The 26,222-nt window shown below is 41.6% G+C and overlaps 1 protein-coding gene across 2 annotated transcripts in view; it reads right to left on the bottom strand.

The window, feature by feature from the left end:
* SERGEF (secretion regulating guanine nucleotide exchange factor) overlaps positions 1–25,804 on the bottom strand; it is a 141,862-nt gene extending 116,058 nt beyond the window's left edge. For both annotated transcript variants that reach the window (XR_011679304.1, XM_071427849.1), the window contains exons 1-8: positions 25,651–25,804; positions 24,045–24,183; positions 23,188–23,343; positions 21,488–21,582; positions 20,295–20,355; positions 19,048–19,161; positions 18,685–18,747; positions 15,269–15,427 (exon numbers count right to left, since the gene is read on the bottom strand). Coding sequence is in view for 1 of the 2 variants with exons in the window: in XM_071427849.1 (XP_071283950.1) it covers positions 15,269–15,427; positions 18,685–18,747; positions 19,048–19,161; positions 20,295–20,355; positions 21,488–21,582; positions 23,188–23,343; positions 24,045–24,183; positions 25,651–25,674 (811 nt within the window). In the remaining variant the exon portion in view is untranslated. The remainder of the gene's footprint in view (positions 1–15,268; positions 15,428–18,684; positions 18,748–19,047; positions 19,162–20,294; positions 20,356–21,487; positions 21,583–23,187; positions 23,344–24,044; positions 24,184–25,650) is intronic.
* Positions 25,805–26,222: the final 418 nt, after the last annotated feature.

Genomic DNA, 26,222 nt, shown 5'->3' with positions numbered 1-26,222 from the left:
TGTTCATTTTTTCACCAGGCAAATGCTACATCAAATAAAGTCCAGAGGGTTCAATACCATTTGGAATTAAGGAGTAAGAGATATAAAATCATGCATCCTGTGTTATTCCAGATTACAACCTGAATGAACTGCACAGTGCAGGAGCTCAGAAAGCTGGAAAAAAAGACAGAGGAGAGAAGATTTTTAAGAAAAAAAACTTTCTGACAGCTCCTTAAGTAAACAAGACAAACAACAGTACACTACATTGTTTGGGATTCTACACGATGATGCAGATCTGGTTTGCTCGTGCTCTTTGAACTGTAGACACAGCAGTCTGCATCAGTGTACACACAGCAGCAAATCACCCAAAACACATGCTCAGGTCCCTCACAGAATACAGATGAAGGTACATACATATTCAAGGGCTTGAATACAAACCACTCTCTGAAAGGTTCCTCTGCATTTTCCTCACATCATCCTTCTGTCCTCATGTATTACAAAGCACAGACAGTTGAGAATGTCCTCAAAATTACAAGTTCATAGCCTTCAGAGTACTGCAAATCCAGCATCATTGCATAAAGCACTTCTAGTTGCTTCCTGCCTGACAGTGTAGCTTTTCCTGTGCTGTTTTTCTACTGCCACTGAGACTGCAGAGCATGTCATTTTTCCCTTTTAGCACTTTTTTAATCAATCTGCTCAGCCACATAAGTGGAAAGAATTAGCAAAAAAAAAAAATAGTATATTAGTTCTAAAAACAGGTTGGCTGTTTCTCAGTAAAACGCAACAGACAAATAGGTACATTAAAATTTACTTATTTTCACTAGACTCAGATTTATCTTTATATCAATTTTCCTGTTTTAACATAGTAACATGCACTAGTGTTATCTCCTTGAAGTCTCTATTTGGTACCAAGGCAAGCTTTGAACTCTCCTTCATAAATACTAGATGAAAGAGTTCATCTAGGCTATCTCAGTTCATGGCTGCATTAATGATTACTTTTCAAATGAACTCTGGATATTCACATTGAATGCTTAATCTCAGGCCTGAAATATGAAGTTCTATATAAAAAATTCTTAATGCTTCCTTTCACATGAAAATTCACAGGAGCAGGCATTAAAAATTGACATTTAGAGGCTTCCTCTTGCCTCCTCTCTGCCCTACACAGTGTAAGACTTCTCCCAAATCTACAGATCTCTGCAGTCCTTCAGAAAACCACTGATGTCCTTGACCCATTCTGAGAAACTTCCTCATCTGCCTAGAAATAGCACTTGTGCAGGGCAACCTAACAGAAAAACATCCATCCATACACCCTAAATTCGTTCTTGGCTGAAGACAGCTTTGATTCAGCAGCTGGAAACCAGGCATCCCCACACCTGCAGCCTAGCACCTGCACCGGCGCATGGTTTCAGTACAACACAGGATGATCTGCCCTGACAAAGGTTTAAATGGCCCCCTGATCCTTTTAACACAGGAGCTCAGCATACCAGAGCTGTCTACATCTCTTCACACATCTTCTTCCCATTACAGACCTCCTTACAAACTGCTGCAGCTTCATATAACAGGGCACTCCTGAATTTTTTTCCATATTCATTCATAACAGCTATTAAGAATGTATCAGTAAAACACAAATCTATGCATAGTATTGAGGTCATGCCTCATCAGGGAAGTTCAAACAAAGCAGCAAAAGCATTTCAGGGCTGACAGCAATAGAAAACTAGAGATATTTCTACAACCTTCTGCAGTCACAGGCTTCAATATACAGCAGGTTCAGAATAGTCTACAAGGGTTTCCAAGCACTCTGTGAAGAGATTTAAACCTGCAACAAAAGGCCACAAGTGCCACAGGAAGAGAACAATAAGGGCATCACCAGTCCTCCTGTAACAGCTATGGATTTGCCAGTTAGAACTCCTACACTCATCAAGAGGGCCAAAGATTCCTGCCAGCCCAAGCTACATCTGATGTCCCTCAACCTGGTGATCAAATTTAACCACACGCATGTGGGCAAGACAAACTGACAAGATTTCACATCACTACAATCAGATTCACATCATCTGTGATCCAGCAAACAAATGGCTTCTCACTGTGACCCATTCCCACTGCTGTGAAAATTAAAAAATAAAAAAATCATCCTGTCTCCTTTCAGAACCTCCTGGTGATATCAAAATATTGAACACCCAAGGACCTGTATGAACACAGGATATAATGGAAAATACTCAGTTAAGCAGGTGAAGCTTTGAGGATGTGTGAGACTCACCAAGAGAAGACACCAGGACTGTAACAGCCTAACACAGACTGAAATCTTCAAAGTGCAGAATGGGAGCTCCCTTTGGCAACAGTTTACACCAAGAAACACTGCTGAAGGCAGTGCTGTGTTAAGTCAGTTTAATACCCCATATGATAGGCTAGGCATAACTTGCCATTTCCATGACATGCTAAATTTGTCATGCACGTTTCCAACAGATCCATCTTTACCAGCACTCTGGACATCTTTAAACATCTAAACAGCTTTGACTTTCATTCACTAAAAACCAGGCATACTCCTCCTTTTTTGCTTCCATAGTTACAACAACTTATGTCTCGAGATGGGCAACGCTCTGTTAATGGGATTATTCACACACTTAACAGCATGCTCCACTGCTTTGAAAGATTGAATAATAACTTTCAATGTGGCAAATTCCAGGACTTTCCAGATGCCTTGGAAGTCTTGTCTCTGGTTCAGGTTTTCCATGGGACACTAGCCATTTTCCTTTTAGAGGAGAGACTGGAAATATAAAGTACCACACAAAGCTCTGAATAAACCAGAGGAAAAACTTAAATGCATGTGCAGTTGTGTTCATACTTCTGATATCATACAGATATATCATCCTGGATGAAAAAAGAAAGTGGGGGAATGTCATGAAATCCATGCAATCATTAAACCAAGCTGGAGAAGGGGGCTGGGGGCAAAGCTGGGATTTTACAGCACCTATCAGACTTTGCATTCATCCTGCAAGGTGAGAAAATTCCCTCCTTATTTCCCTCCACTCATGATTAGAGAGTCATGACTGCTTCACCAGCTGTGCCTCTGGCTTATTTTAAATTCAAACTATGATACATATCTCACTTTTAGACTTTTAATAGCAATGCCTTAAAATGCAGATTGCTGGCTAAATTTAGTTACATGATTAAAAACAAATCTAACTCATCTCTACCCAGCAAACAGAACTGCTGCATTCAAGGTTCAATAGAGGACTTAACTCTTCAATCAACAAAAGTCCTAACAAAAAGCAGGAAAAAAAGGAACTTGAAGCACAGTTTGGTGATGTCTCCAAAAAAGCTGGATGCATAAAACAGTAAGCAGCTATGGAAAACTATCTGCAAAAGCAGCATAGTATACCATAGGGTTTTTGTTCAGTACTTCTGCAAATAAATTCTGCACTATGCTACTACAGCAGTATGAGTCATACACTTTTACTGACATTCTATATTTATATCTCCATGTCCTTCTGCACTGTTATATGCTTTCTTCCATACAGGCCTCTCTAACCTGGAATTTCCTTCCTTCTGCAGCTGAGCATCTCTTCCTCTAACATTCCCCAGAAAACTGAAAAGACATCCAGATCTTTCTGGACACCATTTTGGGAAAACAACACCCTTGAACTATCATAATATGCTGCATGTGCTTTTATTTGTTTCCAATTATTTTCTTGTGTCCAATTTCCTAATTTTTTGTCTGTAAAAGGACTGCTTAGATGTTTATCCCCTTTGAGGCAAGGCCCAGGTCCTGTTTCATTAGACTTAACAAAGTACAGTGCTACAGAAAATTATATTCCGAGATTACAAATTACAGCATAGGCATGTTTTCTAGACCATTTTATGAAAAGCATTCCCTCTAGCTGCAATATTGCAAACATTTGTGAATCTGCCTAATTTGGAGAACTCAAGATCCTGCTACTCTCAATATCCCATCACCATCTGAGCCTCAGAAGGAACAGCCATGTGCATACAAGAGATAAACAAAGGGAAGGTAATTAGGTTCCCAGTGCTAATATTTACCTTGTCAAAAGGCTCAAGGGCATGCTGTGGAAAGGCAGACACAGAAAAAGCAAAAGAAATGCTCTGGAATGGCAGCCTGAAGGAGAGCTGGGCTTTTTCACTGTTGGCCACAAGATGCACTCCCAATAATCAGAGACCAGTTGCACAAGAGATTTCACTAGATAACAAGCCTCAGACAAAAATACAGAAATAAAGTGTTAGAACAGCAGTCCTTGGATTTGCTAAGTGGCTTGAACTTCCTCAGTCACTCCAGAAGCAGCCGAGTTCTACATCCCATGGAGTTCAACCCTAACTATGTGCTGTTCTTAAGAAATAAAGTACAAAGAAGAGAACAGTACCACAAACCCAACAATGGCACCTCCAGAGCCTCCCAGGAGATCACCCGCCTTGTTCAGAGTCAGAATCTTTACAAGAGCAGCTACAATTGACTAAGACAGAGTGGGCTGTGCACCTCAAATAATGAGCAGCGCTCCCGCTGACAGCAGGAACAAAACAGTCTAAAAGGGGATGGGAAGGAAAATTCAAACCCTTTGAAGTCAAGAGATGAATAATGAGCAATAAGGTGATGTATTCTCTCTGGAATATCATCCCAATTTCTCCCTCCACCCACAAGAAAATTTAAGAGTTGGGTAAGGGGGTGGAGGAAGAAATAAAAGCACAACACGAGATTCCACCTGGGTATAGCAAGATCCTTAACATCAAGGAGATTGCAGGGAGAGAGTGGACAAAGGTGTAAATGGTTGCATAATGGTCAAAGCATCCAAATGCCACTTATGCCCTGAAAAAAATTCCATCTTTCACAAGGGGACACTATCCAGCTAGCAGAGTTCCTTTTGACTCCTGAATTCTTGTGTCTGTATCTCTTATCATTGTGGGGTGTTTTCAGCATTTCAGAGCCACAGGTACAGAGCAAGTCTAAAACTTTAGAAACATTAAAGACATGTTACTAATGAATGCAATCTAAGTCTGTCCTGTAAAGGATCTGAAATTCCCAGCCAAGAGGGGATGATGCCAGTGAGATTTACTTCTGATGCTTACCCAGTGAAGCAAAGCTGTCCACAATTACATCCACAGAGCTACAACATCTGTATCTGCTTGTGTGCCAGCACATCTATGTTTAAGGTTTACCTAATTGTGCATATGAACAGGGTTGTAATGTAAGTATTGATGTGCTAGGCAGCCTGTTACTAAGAGGGGCTTAGGTTTTAAATTGAGAAGGGAGAAATAAAAGAACTTCTCATTAGGAGTAAGGAGGGGACACCAATGAAGAACAAAAAGCTCCTGTTTTTTCAGTACCTTCTTTTCTCTGATGTTACAATGGATATTGATCAAAAGAAGCTCTACCCTTCTCTTCATGCTTCACACAATTCAGTGAGATAGGGCAGTTTCTAAAGAAACCATGAGTTTTCTCCTGTGCTAAAACAGCTTTTCATGAACTTTGTTTGAACACTGCTCTGGTGAACTAAAGGAATTTTAAATAACTACCCAGATTTTTAAATCACAGACAGCAGAAGTTTGTTGTATTTCAACTATCAGCTTCTACCTGTGTGCATGGCCACAGCATTTTGGGTTTTTTTTTGGCATTGTGTGCTCTGTTTCTTTCTCTCTGGCAAAGTGAACAAGCAAGAGGAGACAAAACAGGATTTAACACCCTCCTTTGTGCTGCGTGACTTGTCAGGATGATTCTTCAACCCACATGAATATCTAGTAATCCACACTGCCACCCTTTTATTGTCCCCACAGCCTGACCTTCACTTCTGGATGTTTTAGTGTCCATTTGTCCTCAATGAACAGCTTCAGCTCCAGGCAGATGTGTCATCAGCAGGCACAAGCCTGAAATGTGTGTACAGGCAAATTCCTACAAAATATCCATCAGCTACAAGATCCAAAATTCAAGATGAGAAATGCCAAACTGATTTTCAGTTTGCTTTCTATCTTGGGGTGGAAAGGACAAGCAGGAAAACATTCTCCTCAAGGACTTTCTGCATATATATTTTGGTCAGCTCTGTAAAGGTAAATTTTTGAAAATTCTAGAAAAGTAAAATTTCCTATACTCACAATAAAAAGATCTTAGCAAAAGTGACATACAGCACTGTCCCTGAATAGATCGTTGACTACACAGTGTTTTTTAGATTTTTTTTCTTTTAGTTAGCTACAGAGTAAAACAGAGAATGAGTCACCTAAGGAAATCCCACCCCTCCTAGGGTTTTTCTCCTGCATGAATCAGATGCTAATACCTTCTATGCCTACAGGTCTTTGTCCCCCAAAAATAAACCATTGTGATTATTTTATTATTACCTACTGTGGGCCCCATAATATTGGACAAAGAAAGCAAACCTGAACCACACAGGCTCTTAAATCAAGCAGAACATCCCAAAACCCTAAAGTGTATCCTAAGCAACATAGAAAACATAACTCCCCTTCATCTGCAGAGTTCAATCTCAGCTGTTTGGGATCCATACAGAATATATGTAGCTACCCTGAGAGACAATGAAGTCCAAATAGGAGCTACAAAAAAAGAGGGAGTTCACCCTCAGTTTCAACCACCACACCACGAGCTGTGATTCCTCACAACTGGAATACTTTAAAGAATAAAAGCCACACACTGTTGGCAGATCTCATCATACTACCCAAGTATCAGAGCCATTCTACAAGACTACAGACTCATTCTTGAAAATTTACAGCTGTTGATATATCTCCTGTTTCCTACAGTACCTTACAGTATCAAATTATTTATTTCAAAATTACTTCAAGGTAATCATGAAAGGAACAATCTATGTAGGCTTTATGGATATTTTTCCTGTTTGTGTCTAGGTTTTTAAGAAAAAATTTCCTGAAAAGTACTTCTGTTTTTCAGAAGTACTCAACTGCCACTCAGCTCTTAAAAAGCCCACTACCTATGTTTGAATAGTAAGACTCATTAAACCTGAATAATTATTTACTAAACAAGAAATGTCACTTAAAGATTATGAAAACAAGTATTTAATGGCCTTAAAATATTACTAAGGTTAAATAAGATCGATGCACTTACATGCATAGATGGTGCTCACATAGACAGCTGCTTTCAGAAGCTGAGCTTAGAAATGCTTGGCTTAGTAAATGCATAACTTTAAATGAAGTTATTTGAAAATACAGTACCCTTGTCTTCTCAAAGACCAATAAAACTAAGAGGGCAGAGTACATATACCTTGTTCTTGGCAATCAGTTACCATGCACATTACCTCAACTATCAGGTAACGATCGGCTCCAGCTTCCTATTCCATACCAAGTGAATGCAAAGCACTTCTACCTTTCTAAGGATTCCAACTTTGTCTGAGACAATGTTATACCCACTTTGCATAACTGCAGAAATTCTGAAGTGCAAATTCTCACTGTTTGTTTTTTGCTTCACATAAATTCTCTACACTAAGAGCTTTGAATTTCCAAAATTTCAATCAATCCCATCACCCTTTTACTACATGCAAACTATGTCATATGATCTGATAACACCCAAAATGAAATTGTAAATTTTTTTGGCCCCCTCTCAGATCTCCCAGCTGGAAGAGGGTCTAGGGAAGAAACCCCCAACCCAGTCTTCCAGTCCATGCTCTCTTTGCTGGATAACAGGCCTAATACAGAAGCATCATTGTGGTTAGCTGCTGGGACCCACAGCATATGGGAGCCTTGAAGCTGAATTAAAGGCTGAGAAGCAAAGAAGAGGTGAGTCTGGCCCAGTCTGTCATAGCAGCAGGTCTTGTGAGTTCTGCATTTGGATCTCACTCTATTAATGCCTATGAATATGGAACTTGGAGGCAGCTTATGACAGAAGTTAAGAAATGGTGAATTTTCTCTTGCATTTACCTTTGCTTCTTTTTGGCTTCAAATAGGTGAATTAACAGAGACCCAAGTACAATGTGAAATATTTCAGTATGGTTCAGGAGAAAAGGTTTGACATATAACAAAGCAGAAACAGCCAATCAGAAGAGCAAGTGGCTTAGATAGTGCCAGCAGTTCCAGCTGCAAGTAGTCAGAAGAACTAGAAAGACAGGGACACTTAGGGCCAAACTATTCTTCATTTAAGGAAATTTGTATCAGCTTTGTGTCCTGGTTTCACAATAATTGTGAGAGGGGTGGTGTCTTCAATGCAATTATCATCATTACCTTTGCAAGAGTTTAATTTGCTTTAAGAGAAAAAGAGTAAGAAAAAACAAACCCCCAAGGAATAGCTCAGAGCCAACAAGGTGCCCTTCTCAGCCCACAAAACTACAGCTCCTCTTGCACAGCTGCTCTGGTGCTGGAGGATACTGCAAACAGAACAAACACCACATTTACAGATTTCCTGCACACAAACACATAGTTATTAATGTATCTGACCTTGTTTATTATATTTGCTAAATAGATGGCTAGCCATAAACTGCAGCAGTCCAACCACAGAAACCAAAGGGGAAAAAAAAAGGAAAATCAAAGAAAGTAATTAATTCCTAATCTCATCCACTTATGACTTGAACAAAATCTATACCAGATCCACATTTTAAAGCTGTAATTTTTTTCTGAATGCTTTTTAAAGATGAAAATTCTGTCAAATTGGGACAGTTACATTATTTAAGTCCACAACAATCACTCTTCCCACTAGTAAAAGAGAAGATATGACACACACAAAAAAAAAAAAAAAAGGGAGAGGAGAAATTCAATGTAAAAATTTCTCTTTCCACACATGTGGCCTAAAGCCCCATAACATAATGCTGAATGATGACAGAGTCATTTTCCAAACTCCTGCAATCATGGAGTACTTAGTAAAAGACATCTGGACAGGACTAAACAAGTGTGAATCACAGAACCACAGAATCATTACGGTTGGAAAAGAACTCTAAGATCATCAGGTCCAACTATCAACCCAGCACCAAAGCCATGTTCACTAAAACATGTCTTCACATGCCATATCCACAGGTTTTTGAATACTTCCAGGGATGCTGACTCCACCACTTCCCTGAGCAGCCTGTTCCAAGGAAGGAACAGACCCTTCCATGAGAGGAAGCCATAGCAAGAAGACCCAAGGCAGATCCAGCAGAAGATCCAAGGCAGACCAGCCTTACCTGCCTTATCTTTCCCTTCTGCTCTGGGAAGGGCGCTCTGTGGGCTGCCCCACACATAAGAGGAGCAGAACAGATTGGAAAATTTTGATAGTTGTTTTCCTCCTGTTGAGCTCATTTCTACTCATGACCTAAATTTAACAAAAATCCATGTAAATCCTACTCTTCCCAGGCCATCTGAATCTCCATGTGCCGATGCAATGTCACAGCTCACAAAGGGAATTTCAAATACTGAGGTAAGTTTTTGTGTCCTTAATGCCGATCACTGATGTTTCCATTTTACAATGAGTGCCTTCAATCACACTTAGTGACAGTTTAGCATCTTCCTGACAGCCTCTCTTTTCACACAGAAATGATGTAAGATGGCATGCACAGCTATTTACTGTACAACTGGAAGTTCCTAGTCACAAGGAGAGTAAAAGAGGGCTGGTGACTGAAGAAACAACTCAATTACTCAAAAGATGATGTTAGGAAGATTTTGTGACAAACCTTTGCACATGAACAACTCTCAACACTTGATAATAACCTTTCAGAACATACCTTCAGCTCCCATTTTACCCAACTTCCCTTTCAGTGACTAAACCACTGAATGAATTTCTTCAAGACTTTTATCAAAACCATGTAGAAGTAACTCCCAGGAGGGAAAGCAAGAATAGGAGTGTAGAATCACAAAGCAAACACACAGACACACACACACACACACTCTTAACTTTTTAAGTTTAAAAATAAAGCCAAGGAATGATGCCAGCCCATAAAGCCAAAGAAAATGCCAAAATCTTCTAGGTATTTACAGCTATCTAGAACAAAATTTTAAAATAATCACTGTGGAAGTTGAACACCAATGAGATGACCATGTGACAGAACGAGGAGACTGCTCGAGAAGACAATACAAAAAGCAGGAAATTTTCATAGGCATCTAGAATCTTTTGTCCTGTTATTGCACATTAGATTTCCCATAGTTCCCAGTGTTCATGCCTGAATTTTGGTCCCCAAGTTTGTGCATTTCTTTCTCTCCTATTGCCATGCTCTACACTTTATAATGAAATGCAGGAACTTCAAGATAGGCCCTGAAGCTTCAAAATTTACCCCCAAGCAGGTGGACAAAGACTTTTCTTCTTTGAACACTCATTTCTTGAACTCAAGTTGTGCTTCAAAGAAGCTCAGATGTACCTATCAATCAGGAGGTTTCGATTAGGCTGTTTTTTTGTATTTCACCTTATTCCCAAAACCCAGCATCCTTCCAATGAAATGCAGCTCCCTCATGTAGGGCTCCAGTTTCAAACTCTTGGCAGCTGTGTCTAAAGAGACAAGCATTAAAACAAAAAAATATATATTATATATATACAAATATAAACACAAATCAGTATTTGCTGTCCTAGGGAGCTGCTGAAAAATTCGAGGCAGAGAAAGTTTGCTTTCCAGAGGAAAGCTGCAGAGCCTGGATTCAAGAGCAAACTGGAAAGGACCTCTAGTGGGCTGAGGCTGTGCTGCTCGGGTGCCAGGCACGTCCTTCCCCTTCACCTCCCTGCAGCTGCACAACTTGCCAGCAAAGCCCAGCAGCTTTACCTTGTGACTGCCATCAGAAAAGGCACCTAGAGGTGCAACTACAGCCTCTGTGAAAGACTCAAATGCTAAAGGTTAATGACTCAAACAAGATCATTAGGAATGTTCTCTCACTCTGCTCTCGGTGCTCGGAGGGATGTGCTGTCATTTGCTTCAGAAAAAAACAGGAGATGGTTTCTATTTTACTGTGTAGGTCACTAACATGTCAGACCCCTTCAGAGTGGTTTTGTGTGGCCTAAATGACAGGACATCAAGGGACATTCAAAGATGCACAAATTCAGATGCACATTTGGAATGAGGATTTAGAATATTATTCAGACTATGTCACAGCATTTTGTTCTTCCAAGATTTTTTAGCTGGAGGCAGTTTTGCACAGGCAGCAGAAACACTATTTTAACTGCATTTTTGAAGTAACTTTCTGAGTGAAAGAGCTTGGAATTCTTTATCTGAGCTCAAACAAAGCATAACTTCATGTGACACTATGTGACAAATAGATTAGGGAATGTATTCAGGAGAATATATAGATAATAAACCAGGCCAGATTAAGGAAGGTTATTTATTAGGCTTTCCAGTTAAAAATAAAATATCTTGTTTTGAATGGAAGTTGATGATTCACCTCAAAGTCTTTAAAATACCTCTTTTGCTATATTTAGGTTTGCCTTCAAGTCAGACTGGTTCTATCATTCCCCAAAGTAGACTAATTTACATCTTCCACATTACAGGCCACAGTTTAGCTCACTTTTAAATGACCTAAGCAATAACCTCTCTTTCAGCAGCTCCCCTCAAAGTGTTTGCATTAACTCGAGAGGGACCACAAATTAAAGCTGCCATTGTTAAGGAGAGCAATGCAAGACAGCTGCTCATTATTCAAAACCAGTATCACCTACACTGCAGTGGTGCTCCTTGTGCCATTAAGCAGAGTGCTGGACAGGAAGCCAGCCTTGTACAGGGAAGAGCACTGGTACTTGCAGTCCAAGGCCACAAGAATGCACCTGGTTCTGTCTTGCACATGGAGCAGCAACAGCACTGCCCTGCCATCAATGAAATGCATTCCTGAGAGTCACTTGAACCAAGCATTCACAGAGAAAATAGAAAATAAGCCAAAGGCACCAGCAAGTTCATCATCAGAGACCTGATCAAAGAGCAACCAGGGCTTCTCAACTTTCATCTTTTTGGACCAACCATCATCAACTAGGACCACCACTACTATCAGAATAATATAACTTACTTTGAAAGAGTACAGGTGATGCCATGAAGTCTAACTATGCTTCCCTCCTCTGTAGGAAACAGTAATCAAGGCAGGAAAAGAAAGCACTCATCTGTCTTGAAGGGTTCTGTGAGTATTTTATAGTAGGAGTGCATACAATAGAAATAGTCCCAAAAGATACCTCTACAATAAAAATAAAAATAGGCTGACTTTCTACACCTGCATTAGAAAACTGGCCAAGTGATGCAGTGGCACAAGTTATTGCTGAAACTGAAAAAGAATAAGGAATTGAAGCTGATGAGGATCAGTTAAAAGTAAGGATTAAAAACACATCATCTTTTGAAAATACTCCTTAACACCTTTAAGTCAAGGAATTAATTTCTCAGGAATTAATGTCTTGAATCCAAACTGCTTTATGACATAAACAACAGCAAATGAAAAAAGAGTTGATCAAACTCTAAAAAGAAATTACAGGAAACCTCTGCTGAATGAGGTAGAACATAGCATATGAAAGAGATGCAGGTATTAAAGTGATTTCAGGTGCAATTAAAATCCCTTGTAAAGAGAGAATGGGGAAGAAATTAAAATGAGTTCTGCGTTTTGCTTTATGTTACAGTACAAAATTTTGCCAGCAGCATGAAGGAAAAACAAAGCAAGTCTTAAAACAGGCCAGCTTACATAAGAGGGAAAGACAGAAGACAAAAATATTTATGCTGTGTTCCTTTTTTCTGATAACAAACTTGATAACTTGCTTGGACTCACTTTAAAATTGTCAAACCACTGCAGCAACGGAACTGGCAACTATTCCTCCAGATGGTTGCTTTTAACAACATCACTCTCATTTACTTTTCACTCTTCCATTAGTTCTGCACCCAAGGACTGCTCACCTGGCAGATAAAGATTAAAATGTCATTTTGAAATGGCAGAATTTGTGAATTTATGCATTGTGTGTCCAATGTTTATCCACCCAGTTCCTTCCTGTGTCTTTCCAAGGAGAAGAGTTTTTAGTTACTGTCAAGACAGCTGCAATAACAAGTTTTTCATTATTACTACTCTGACCAGGATTAATGTTCTGAGAAAAAATTCAAACAGAATTCTGAGTATTCGTAAGAGCCTCTTAAAATTCAACTACCTTCTGTGGCAAACACTAGATGAGAATTCAGATACTGTAACAAACTTTAAACTAACAAATTTTGCTTTGTGGTGGGATTATTAACTAGAAAAATCTTACTCATTCTTTCATGCAGCAAAATCCTTGTACACTGCAATGTCTTTCCAAAGTATGTTTTTATCTTCCACAATGAGGAGAGAGGCATCATACTACAATATCCCTTTCTTTCCATTTTCCTGTGTCCAAAAATCACTCTATTTTGCCTCCTTTTCACTAACTGGGGAACTCCCCAGAATAAAGCAAGCAGGAAATGTTTGTATCAGTATCTCTAAAGTGAAGTGCATGCAGCCCTAGGTATTTACAAGACAATCCAATGGAGGGCAGGATGAAAATGCCATATAAATATTTTAATTTATTAATAAATTATGAACGGTTTTAATTATTTAAGTCAATAAAGTAATACTTTAAGTAGTGTTTATCTTTATCGCATCCTTTGTAAAATGGCTATTGTACATATGTTATAGTTTGCATATTACAGCATTATATAATTTATAAATAAATAAGTGTAACTATATTGGAGGCTGCATGCTCAAAAAATAATTTACTGCTGCATAATGTTTGGGGATCATTGGTTTATGACTTCAGGAAACTGAAGCGACATTTCCTCCTTTGCTAGGAAGGAGGTAAAAATACTGGTGGGAAGAACTGCATGCAGGGGACAGTTCTCACGTGGGCTGCATTTCTCAGTTATTCAGCTGCAAGTTTAATGCAGCAAATGATTTTCCAGAAAGAGTTAAATGCTCCAGCTCACACTATATCTAGTAGCTGAACAACCCTTGAAATTCCCATGGGATCCTGATTGGTGTCTGGAGGCTGCCAAAAGCCATTCAAAATCTTATTCCAGATGATTTAGGTTCAGGTCCATTGCTCTTCAAAGACATTTAAAATTCTAAACACATAAAATACAGCTTCAGCAATAACTTGTGCCACTGCATCACTTGGCCACTTTTCTAATGCAGATGTAGAAAGTCAGCCTATTTTTATAAAAATTCTTTTTAAACATTCACCAGCAAAACAGCCCTGCTAGTCCCTTGACACACTTCTTGTTGTTGTATAAAAACACCTGCTGAAATATTCCATGTCTGTAATACCCACAGATATGTATCAAGTAACTGAAACATTGAAGTTACTAAAACTCTGGGGAAATTTTATTTAGTGGGTATGCTCTATTAAGAAATAGTGAAGGAAAGCAAACCAAGTTGTCAAGAGTCACTCTTTAAAAATCAAGTTATCCTGACTAATGGCTTCTTTCTACCATTTCTGTTCCAGTGAGGATGACATCAAGCACTTAATTCAAGAACTACAGATTTTGAGATAAATTCTTTCACTCCACCTGAAACGTTTCCAAGCAGCTCACAGCACTGATTGCAGCTTTCAAATTTTCAGTATAGCATCCTCTAAAAATCAGAGTTCAGACATTTCTTATAAATAGCTAAAAGAACAGCTGATATAGATTTTTTACACTCTGACATACTTTGATATCAAACAATGAATGCTATGAAACAGAAAACAACCAATTTGTTTTTCCAGTCACACATCACAGCTCTGGCTGCTCCTTTTCCTCTGTGAAAGACTTCCACCCTCTTGTTAGCCTTAACTATGGCACCAGACACTGTGCAACAGGAGAAGCAAAGAACACAACCACAAAACAGCTTCAGATGCCTGTCTTGCCCTTCCATCTCATCTACCTTTCCCTCCTGCCTTTGTGCTTCACACTTGGATGAGCTTCACCAGCTCAACCATCCCTTTACACATGAATGTCACTGTTACATAACCCTCCTCTCCTCTCCTCCTAGGTAGAACTCTAACCCTACACCCCTGCACACGTGGCAGCTTTCACACTGTCCTCATCACAAAGATTTCCAGCAAAGCGCAGCTTCAACATGAAATCTGCCTTCGTTTTCATCTTCAGGGAATGCTCTTCAAGTGTAAATCAAGCTTCTTTTTACCTGTCTTTTCCAAATATTTTCCGGGTTTGACCACAAACACACACATAAGCCAGCTTATTTTAGTTTACTGATTTTCTTATCAATATATTCTTTTCTTTGCCCTTATGCCCTACTAAAAGAGCAGCCAAAGGATTTCTGTCCCCATCATTTTTCAAAAGACAACTGAACTTGGGTGACACTGCAACACTCTGTGTCCAGCCACTATCAGTGAGAAAGAACACTGCATGCCTGAAACAAAGACAGCTTACAATCTGCTGTTTGGGTGCCATATGTTAGTGCTTTTTAAATATCCTACCTGTCCGTGCCACCAGGTGGGTCCAGCCACTCCAGACTGCTCCAATCCTTTCATGTGAGAAACACTGAGTGTCAATCTTCTTGGGCTCAGCAAGAAAGATGTTCCTGCTCACCAGCTGCCCGTGTTTGTTGCTGCCCCAGACATACAGATGTCCTTCATCTACAACAGACAGAGAGATAAAATCTGTTTAAAGGTATACAGATTTAATACCATCAGATAGAGTCTCAGTTCAGTGATGCTGAGGAAAAAACATTTAATTCAATTTATGTTCTCACTGGATGCTTTTTCCTACCACTCTTTACCATTGTAACTGGGTTATCAGAAATATTTGCAAGGGCCTTAACAGCACAGCCTATTTTCTGGGGGCTACACAGACTCCCTGAAGCAGTGAGAGCCCTTTCAGGTCCAACAGCCTAGATGTTTATAACAAAGACTAATTTTTATTACAAAACTAACCACAGTAGTCAACTTCTCTGAGTAAAAGAAAATCAAAGCCTCTTGGAGACATTCACTGAGCAGTCCCTCTCTGTCCAGCCTGTCCTTGCAGACCAGCTATTATTTCCACTCCAAAGCTTTGATTACATCCAGTAAATAACTTTCTGGACTGCAGCAAATAATTCAAAGCCTGGCTGGCTGCTCTTGCTCTGCTTTACAGTCTCCCAGCCTCTCTGCAAGAGCCAGACTCACAGCTCTGCTCATACCAATTCTGCCTCCTTCAGCTTGAGCAAATTCAGTAAATCCCCCAAAGCAAGGACAGTCCAGTGCTCCATGGCTCACCTTGCACAGTCACTTCCTAAAGGAATTGGACATGCAGCTCTGAACATACAACTGAAGCAGGCACCACCCATCACAAGGCAAAATTAAAATATTATTGTGCCTCAAAATCACACCAGACAACACCTGAGAGAGTTCTGTAAATGGTCACCTGCCTTCCACATCTCTTTTCTAAAACAGGTATTTGTTCAAATGCACATTCCAGGTTTGCAAACAGGAATAAATCTTTTCACTGAAATACCCACAAGTCCTTTACATCAATGCAAGCTGGAGTTGCTCACAGCCTAACAACCAATGGACACTGACACAGTGACAGCTCAGAGGAGTCCTTCTGCAGCCATGACATGATATCATTAGTTCCATCTTTTCAGGACAAAACCATTCCTCCCAGCTCCTAGGTCTCCACAGTAGAAAAAAAAATCCACAAAAACCACTTGAGAACAGAAGCTCTCAGGCCTCCCTGAAGCCTTTGCCAGCCTGCACAAGCTGAAAGTGTAAGAAATAAATCTTGCACACCTGATCTTGCACATTATTGTGGGCCCAGAAAGACTGGTAGCCATGTAAATTCCAACACGGAGTTGTTTGGAGCACACCTCCACAACACTCAAGGCATCAGGATGTCTCAGGCCAGCACTGAATTCATTACAAGCACCATGACAGAAGTAAATGTTTCAGAGGGAAAAGAAGAAAAAAAAAAAAAAAGTAAAACGTGGGCTACAGTATATTTAATAATCTCAGTTTGGTAACAGCAACAGAAAGAGTAAGCCAGGAGAATTCCACTCTACTACTGCTGGTGAAAAATTGGCAAGGAGTGGGGGGAGAAGCCAGTACTGACAGTCATCTGCAGGACTCCCCATGTTCCTCTTTAAAACAACACAACTGAAATAAAAAGGAAAAACAAGTCAAGCAACTGTTTCATTCAAATATTCAAATTCTCCACTAAAATTATAAATTCCTTCCCAACATGAAGTACACACACCTGGAGAGGAAAAGAAAAAAAAAATGGGTGACAGAAACACAAAGAAAAACACTGTGGCCATTCATATTCCACATTAACATGCATTGCCTCTGTCACCTCCTTTTACAGAAGGATTTTGCTTTATCCTGGGAAAAGTCACATGCTCAACCCTTATCTCATCTCTTGAGTAAGTCTGAGGAAAGACTTAGACACTAGACTTACACTTAGCACCATATTCTCACCCCTGGAGGGTTCAGGCCAGTTTGGGTAACAGTAGACTCTACCATCCTTTTTTCCAAGGAGCCCCCACCCATGTCTGTAACCCACATCAACAGTTATGTCCCAACCTGCCTGCAGGTATTTCATATCCCACCAGCAGGTGACTCATGGAACAGAGGCAAAGAAAACTGCACCACAGTGCAAGGCATTCCTAGAAAAAAGGGCCCATTTAAATAAAACTCCCTGCAGCAGTATCTTTATTATATCAAGCATATTTAAAATACAAAATATTTAAATAATAACTATCTTGCAGGATGAAGGGCAGCAACAGTATCACATTATAAAAGTATTTGGCATTAATTTTTCAATCTTGGTCCCACTGCTGCCAAATAGACCGCTCTCTTAAATAAAACGCAAAAGCATGAAAGAATAATCTGCTCACTGTCTAAATAGAGACTGCCAATTATCTAAAGCAGATTTTATTTGTTCTTACAGTTTGTCTTCACTAATCTTGCATACACTTTGCATCTCTGAATTCAATACAATTTACATCTTGGAACATCTCCCCATACAACTAAATCTCTATAGATCTGCAGAAGCAAATACTCCAGTGCTCCTTTAATGATGACAGAGGTACCAGATGGCTGCAGATTTGCTAAGAACTTGTTCCTGTGAAGTTTGGCAAAGACTTGTCTTCATAAGGTTCAATATATTTTACACACTTCAAAACTGTAAGATTACAGAATGAAAGCTATTCTGTTTCCCCTTCTCCCAATCTGTCAATATAAAAAGAAATCTTTATTAGACTTTCATTACTGGATACTCAGTACTCCAGCATGGGAGCACAGCCCAAGGATCAAAGAACAAATGGCAGACATTATGGAAGTGCCTAAGCAATTAAAGCAGCTTCCTACTCTTCAAATAAGCTTTGTGCTCTCACACCAGAGATCTGCACACTGTCACAGTGAAGCCCAAGACACCTCAGGGAGTTCCAGGCCTGCTCACAGCCCTGCACTGCCCCATGCAGAGGCATCAGCTCACACTGCTGGAACTACCCTGCTGCTGCTGCCTTTCCTGGCACAAGCACCCAGCACAGCTCTTCTCCCTGGGCAAAGGCTGCCCTGCTTCCAGCAGTAACAGCTACCCAGGAGAGCATCCTGCTGCAGCTACAGAGAATTACAAATCCTTTCAGAGTTTCCAGCCAGAAGAGCCCAGACCCTGAATGACATTAGGGCTAAGGCCTGACCCCAAGAAAAATGCACAAAGCTCAGAGAACCCGAAACACGAATCCAGGTCTTAAAACGAAAGGAAAGTTCTCAGAGTGCAAAACTGTTGCAGAACAATTACCAGCACTAACCAGGCCAGATCAATTTTCAGCAGTTTTACCAGAACTGACAGCATTTCAGAAGCAGAGAACCCTTTGAAGGGTGAGATGAGAACTTTCACCTGTGTACCTGAGGCCTACCTGTGAGGGACACGGAATGATAGGAGCCTGCAGCAACTGCCTTCACCTTTACATCTGCCAGGCCTGGAAAAAACATGGTAGGATAAAATTTCTACAGCAGGCATCAATTCATACACAAACATGCATACAAGTGTAACAGGATGGAGATGACTTTGACAACATAAGGCTCTGCCTTTGGGCCACACACATGGCAGGACTCTCATTTTCCCCACAGATCACGATTTTCTGTGCCCATTCTATCCCTCAGGTACTCCACTCCACGTTTACAGTACCATGTGGCTTTGCAAAAAGGAAGATATGTACCACTCCAAATTATATTTCTGCTGCACCCACCCACACAAAGGAAGCAGACTCGTGGGTTACCTGCCACTTCACAGGGCTCCTTGGCTGTCAGGAACACAGGGAGGGCTTTTCCTTGGCTTGCACGCTTTGCCTGAGATGCCATCCCAGTTCCCCACTGCAGCACCAACCCGCTGTCTTTTCAGAGCAAATACAAATAAAAGAGATTAAAACACATCAGTCACCAACAAAAATCACCTCACACATTAATGAGCAGTCTTTCAAATCATTTTCACTGATTCAAATGACACTTTAGAAGATTTTTATGCCAAAAAACATCCAGATAACCCTGGTGAAGCCAACAAGAAACAAACAGCTGTAGTCTCAGTACACAGGTAAGAAAACTAAGAAGGTAGGAAGCTATTGGAGACTCAGCCACAGAAATCCCGAGGTTGCAGTACCTGAGGAAGGGATACAAAGTTCTTGTACTTTCTCTTCCCTTTCCCCCTTTTGATGCCAATTTGTGCAGCACAGGGAACCTCAATTCCCACGTTTATACAAGCACCAGAGATCCCACTGTTCTCCCAAGCATCTCCTGTGCATCTTCAGCTCCACTACCTGGAATCCATACTGAAATTCACACAAAACTAAACCAAACACAAGAGTTGGTACAGTTTGTTTTTCCTCAGTTTTAACACAACCATGCCAAAAGGAAGGGTCTGATTCCTACTATTACACCATGAACAAACTCAGAGTCTCTAATAACAGCAGGAGAAATATTTATTTTCACTGTTGTGATTTTCCAGGTGTCAATTTCAATTACATCATTTAAAAAGCCAGAATTTATGTGCAGCTCCATTTTGAAGCATCTTATACAAACTGAAGTTACTTTGCATACTATCATGAGTTCAAATCCTAAGATACTTTGATTGAGCAGAAATCCTCTTTCCTGAAAAACCTCCTTTTATGTTTTGTTTCAGAATAAACAAAAAGAAATCAGTATGTTTTCCATCAATCAGAAAATTAACTTGCTAATAAACCATCACTCTGAACTCTTGGTAAAAGTTTTTCCCCATGATTTTCCAGGAAGATGGTTCTAGAATGTTTATTATTCATGTAAATTTGTCCCCAAATCTTACAGTCCATGACCTTAAGGTGTATTTTTCCCTGTGATAGTTAAAATAAATAGATTAGTTAAATTTCATCCTCTTTTCCTCCCTCTCCTCCTCCAAGCCATTAAAATCCCATTTCATTTGTTACTAAAAATATTATTTATCCTTTCAGATAAGTTTTCAGATTATTTTAAAAGATTAAAATTATGACATACTTACCTGTTGCAGCAAGGGCATGTCTCAGTCCTGCAGCAACACTCACCACCGTCTCTTTGAGAGACTAGGCAAATGAAAGAAAATTATAATTTAGTTGCTTTTTTCATTTAATGCATCTAGAAACAAAATAGGCCAGACAGAAATGGAACACTAATAAAATAGTGCTCTCAATTCCAGCCTGTGTGTCCCAATGCATATCAACATTTTGTATCACAAAGTACATTTTGACCAGTAAAAGTTAATGGGAACATCTTCAAGAGACAAAAAAACAAATCTGCAAAGCAACTGGATGCACAGCATTACGGCAATAAATAAAAAAGCACAGTCAAAATATTCACATGAAAGAAGAAATGTTGGCCATACAAAAACATTTCTTTTTTAATTTTAACTCAGTGTTCCTCAAGAATTACACCAAAACCTCCACAGTAAATACTGGTGATAGGCAGTGCTATGGTGCATTAAGTTCAGTCTTGACAACTTACTGATAGAACTTTTGTTTTCAACTGGAGAAAAACCTGAAAGTTTCCCTCCACTGTAACAGATCTCAGGAATCACACAGAAGTTTCCCTCTTCTGTTACCTCCCATCCCGTCCTGTCTTGATCTTTGAGAGTTCTGCAAACCCTCTGGATATCTATCCTTGGTGGAAAAGTAGCAGGTGTATTTAAAATAGGTGGGATCAAGCCCAAGAATTTAAGGGATACCAACCAAAAGAGCAAATATTCAGCATGAATAGTTTGTATGGTGAGGGATGAGAGAGTCACATCAGCCCTGTCAATACCACCCAATTTTAAGGCACTATTCTGCAATGGATGCTCTCAGGAAACATCAAGGGCACAGAAACATCAAGTGAACTAACTCCTACTCACTAGAGGTCACCTAAGGGATCTGCCACCCTCTTTCTCCTACTTTAAAAAAGCAACATAGGAGTATCTGACACGAGCCATGATGCAAAATAATTTCTTGTCTGAGAAGTGAAAGAATCAACATTCTGTTAGAAGTGGGAAACTTCTTCATACAGCAAGAAAAGCAGCCTCAGCACTTCGATTCACCTTGGGCCTTTACTTTGTAAGCTCATCTGTAGCAGATAGGCACTATAAAAATTAGTTGAAGAGTCTGGCTTAAAGCCCATTGAGGTCAGATGACCTCTGTAAGCTGCTGGAAGCAATATAAAGCACAACACCTCCTAAATCTTTACCTCAATCTTTTGTGGAATCAAGCATGGGCCTGAAATTTGAGGAAGTCCCAGCTGTCCAAAAGAGTTTGACCCACAGGACAGCACAAGGCCAGATCCTGCAAAAAAATGAAGTTTTAGAGCAGAATCAATAAACCTGTGAGCAATAGCACTGTAACATTATAACAAGCACAATAACACAGCCAAGCAGCTCAAGAAATGACTTAACATGTCCCCTTACAAAGCCCCTGAGGCCAAAGGCTTCTGGTCTTACACACCATGTCCATAAAAGGTCTCAAGTTCACTGGGACACAAGGAACAGAGGGTGATTTAGCTTGCAGAGCTTAAAACCTGTGAGTGCCAGCATGCAGAATCATAGAACAGTTTGGGTTGGGAGGAACCTAAAGATCATCCAGCTCCAATCCCCCTGCCATGGGCAGGAACATCTTCCACTATCCCAGGCTGCTGAGAGCCCCATCCAGCCTGGCCTTGAACACTGCCAGGGATGGGGCATCCACACCTTCTCTGGGCAACCTGTGCCAGTGCCTCACCACCCTCCCAGGAAAGGGATTCTGCCTAATAACTAATCTAAACCTGTCCTTTTTCAGTTTAAAGCCTTCAGCCTTTTTCCTATCACTACAAACCCCTGTAAAAAGTTCCTCTGCAGCTTTCCTGTGGCTCCTTTAAGGTTCTGAAAGGTCACTCCTATCACAGATGTCTCAGGGCAGGTGCAGCCTTTAGTTTATGATGGGGCTGTGCTGCTTTGTGACCACAATGCACCATCCAATACAAGGCAGTATAATTACAGGGGTGGTAGCTCCTTTGCTAAATCTATGTCTGATGTGCAAAATACAGAACACCATGTCCTCAGTTATGCCATTTTAATCAAAGTAGGTAGTACCTTACTATTCAATCTGCTCCACTGATGTCAGAGAGATTTATCATGTGGATGGGACTAGTGAAGGTACTACTAAGATTGATTATGGATGTCACAACTGGGTACTTGATAATGAGCTGCAAACAAGTTCTGAATCCATTACTCTTAAAGAATTTTTGAATGTCATCAGCAGCAGCATTTGCTATAAAGTGAAAGCCATCTTTCAAATATGTCAGGTTTCAGAGAATGGCTTAATCCTGAATCACTGCTAAACCAAATTCCATCTAAGGTTAAGAGAATTTGTCCAGGGTTAGGACCTTCTCCAAGCTGAGCAGCCCCAACTCTCTCAACCTTTCCTCACAGGAGAGCTGCCTCATCCCTCTCATCATCTTTGTGGCTCCCTCTGGGCTCACCCCAGCAGGTCCCTGTCCTTCCTGTGCTGGGACCCAGAGCTGATGCAGCTGCAGGTGGGGTCTGAGCAGAGCAGAGGGGCAGGATCCCCTCCCTGCCCTGCTGCCCACAGGGCTCTGGATGCAGCCCAGGACACGTGTGGCTCTCTGGGCTGGGAGTGCCATGGCTGGGGCATGTCCAGCTCTCACCCACAGCACCCCAAGTCCTTCTGGGGTTGGGGTGCTCTGCATCTGCTCATCCCCAGCCTGTGCTGGTACCAGGGGCTGTCCTGACCCGGGTGCAGCCCCAGCACTTGGCTTTGTTGAATTTCCTGAGGTTCCCATAGGCCTCGTCTCAAACTCATCTAGGCCCCTCACATCACCCAAGCAATAGCATTGTGGAACTTCTAGCGTGTTCTCTACATCAAGGTATTTCCTCAGTTCTTAGGAAGATTTACCTACTAATATGATTGTAAAATCCCAGCCACATGCAACTTGTTTTACACAAAAGCCAGACAGGGCAGTGCACAAAGTAAAATACAGCACATCTTCTGTGTGATTCAGTCCCAGCTGCCCATCTTTGTTGTGGCCACAGACAAAGAGTTGTCCTGCACCTGGAAGAAAAAAAAAAAAAAAAAAAAAATAAATTGTGTTCCACTTCACAGACTAAAAAGAGAAACCTACACCTGTGAGATCCTGTGACAAACAAGGACAGTGATTATGTGTCACTTCAGGCACTGCAGTCGAGTAAAAATTAAGAGAAACAGTTGTTTCTGATGCATTAGAAATATCTCTGAATAACTACAGCTGTGGAGAGCTGGGTCTGTCAAGGGACACAATCCATATGGTGAGACAGGCACCTCTCACACCAAGATGCTTTTTTTAATCATGTTCACATCTGTTTGTATTGCTTCTTAACATAATTATCTGTGGCATACAGCACAACCTTTCAAGGGCCAGATATGATGTCCTGGTCCTTACCTTGCCACTTCTTAAGATTGAATAACCTCTGACTCCTCCTTCCCACCCCCCAACCTCAATACAGAAAATCTGACGTCTTTGTATGAAATAAACAGCTGAAGAAACAGTCCTCACACAGCCACAAAGTAACCACACAATATATGAGCAACAGGAATTTCCCCCATTTCCCCAAACTTGAGTTAACTGGGAGGAGAGGAAGCTATTTTACAACTAAGGATTGTGCTTGTTCAGAAACAGCAGCCACAGAGAGGTGGCAGCACTGAACCAAGAGGGAAACACACCAAAAAAAAAGTGATTAAAAGCCAAACACCCGGTGCAAGAGCGGTGTTTTTACCAGTGATAACTGCGGAATGTCCCCCTCCTCCAGCAATGCTTGCAATGTCTTGACACTTGCAGGAAACATCTTCCAGGGCCTGAGGAACCAGCACATCCTCTTTATGACCAAGACCAAGTTGTCCATAGCTGTTTGCACCCTTCAAATGCACACAGAAAAATAATACATTTTTTTAAAAAAGTTAACAAAATAAGCACACATATGCTCCCAGGGACAAACAAGCATATTTGGGATGTGCCACGGGTTAACCTGCTCCTAAAAATCCCCTGATATGACACAGGATTCCCAGGATTACAGACCAGGACTGTCCTAACTTCACTGTCATTAAGGGTGTCTGTGCAACCCCAGTATTTCAAAAAGTATACTGGAATATAACCTGTTAAAACTTCAACTGCAGACTCACAGTTAATAAGGAGGAAAACCTATCAGGATGATTACCACACATTTAATTTAATACCAATGATTCCTATTCATCTAAGGTCTTATTCATGCCACTGCTTTCTGGCAGGCTACCTCCAAAAGGAGAGCAGAAAGACCTTTTTTTGGAACCTAAACGAGTAAATCAGAAACATTAACTAAACTAAACGTTAACTAAACTCATTAACTAAATATTTTAAATGAAAGAAACCAAAATGAAAATATACCAATTACAGATACTAATTACATAAGTATATAAGTATTATATAAATCGAGAACTATAAAACTATAGCTACAAAACCAACCGTGGAAAGCAGCAATTGTCAACATGGTAACAAGTCAGGGAATTTCTTAGACAATTTCAGCTCTGTGTCCAACAGTTCAACCTTCATTCACAAACACAGGGGATAACATCACCTTCCCCACCCCACACACTGCAGCAACAGCAACACTCCAAACCCACAGTGCCCACAGCTGGTAATCTCCAGCAAATCCCATCCCTACCTCCTATCCCTACCCCACCTGCTCTCAATTGATCCTCCACCTCCCCCGACAGATGCAGCACCTGGCGAATGTTAAAATGCCGCATTCAGCAATAACCCCTTTGTACCTACAGAAACTATACAATAACTATTTTGTACCTACAGAAACACCGACACTTCGCACAGAAGCACCGGGCTGCTCGGCCAGCCCAGAGCCGGCAGGCGGGGGAGACGTCGGGAGCGGAGCTGCCAAGGCACACCAAGTGTTGTCTCACAGCCACTGCCGGCGATACACGCTTTAGAGCGTGATAGTACTTAACAGGCGCGATTCATTGCAAAAGATGTCTCACAACCTCCCCTTTCAGCCCCTAACTCGCCATGAATTTCCAAGCCTTCAAAGCCAGGCAAGCCGCAGAAGGACCCGAGGGGCTGGGAGCCACAGGCAGGCATCCCAACGCCAGCCTCACTCCAGCCGGCCCCGGCCCCGCGGGGCAAACGGGGCTGGGCAGCGTGAGGGAAGCCGCGGCACGGCTCCCACAGCGGCTGTGCCCGGCAGGTGATACCGCGGCGTTGTGTCCCTGCGGAGCGGGCACACCGCGGCCCCGCTGACCCGGGCCGAGCGCCGCAGCATCCCGGCAGGGCGAGCAGCGGCCCCGCCACCCTCCCGCCCCCCGGGCCGGGCCGGGCCGTGCCGAGGGCCCACTCACCCAGGCGAGCAGCCGGGGCTCCATGGGACGGGGCCGGCGGCTGCCGGCGCTTCCCGCCGCCCGCGGGCCGGGCAGGAAGGGGCGGGCACGGGGCGGGATCACGGGCGGGCAGTGCCCGAACCGCGCCGGGAAACGCCAACCCCAAGCGAGCGCTTCGTGTTTGCCCGGAAAATCCACAAATGCCAGAGGTTTGTGTCCAAAACAGGAGATAGAGGAGTCCCGCAACTTTATGCGAATAGAGGGAGAGAGTCCACTGAGGAATGCACCTGTGGAATTTTGCTCTCTCAGAGGTTTCAGAGCACGCACCCTCCTTTTATCCCAACCTCCCGGCCACATGTTGCCCTGTTCCTTGCCCCATTGGCTGCGGCGCTAGGAAGGCACAGCCTTCCCGAACCGCCTACCACATATCCCGCCTCGAACCGCCTGTTTTACCCCAAAATTCAGAAGTTGAGGCTTGTGCAGACCCGTGTCCCTGTTAGGAGCCGAGCTGCCTGGGCTCCAAAACAAACCCGCTGCCCAAAGTCAGCAGAGACATTGGTGCCCATTCCAATGACGTTAACACCCACATCTTC

Source organism: Agelaius tricolor, unplaced genomic scaffold (genome assembly GCF_023055355.1).
Source record: "Agelaius tricolor isolate 1412-34295 unplaced genomic scaffold, bAgeTri1.0.p SCAF_5, whole genome shotgun sequence".
NCBI classification, from domain to species: domain Eukaryota; kingdom Metazoa; phylum Chordata; class Aves; order Passeriformes; family Icteridae; genus Agelaius; species Agelaius tricolor.
Note: the sequence above shows the minus strand (reverse complement) of the source record. Positions and strands in the feature narration are given on the sequence as shown.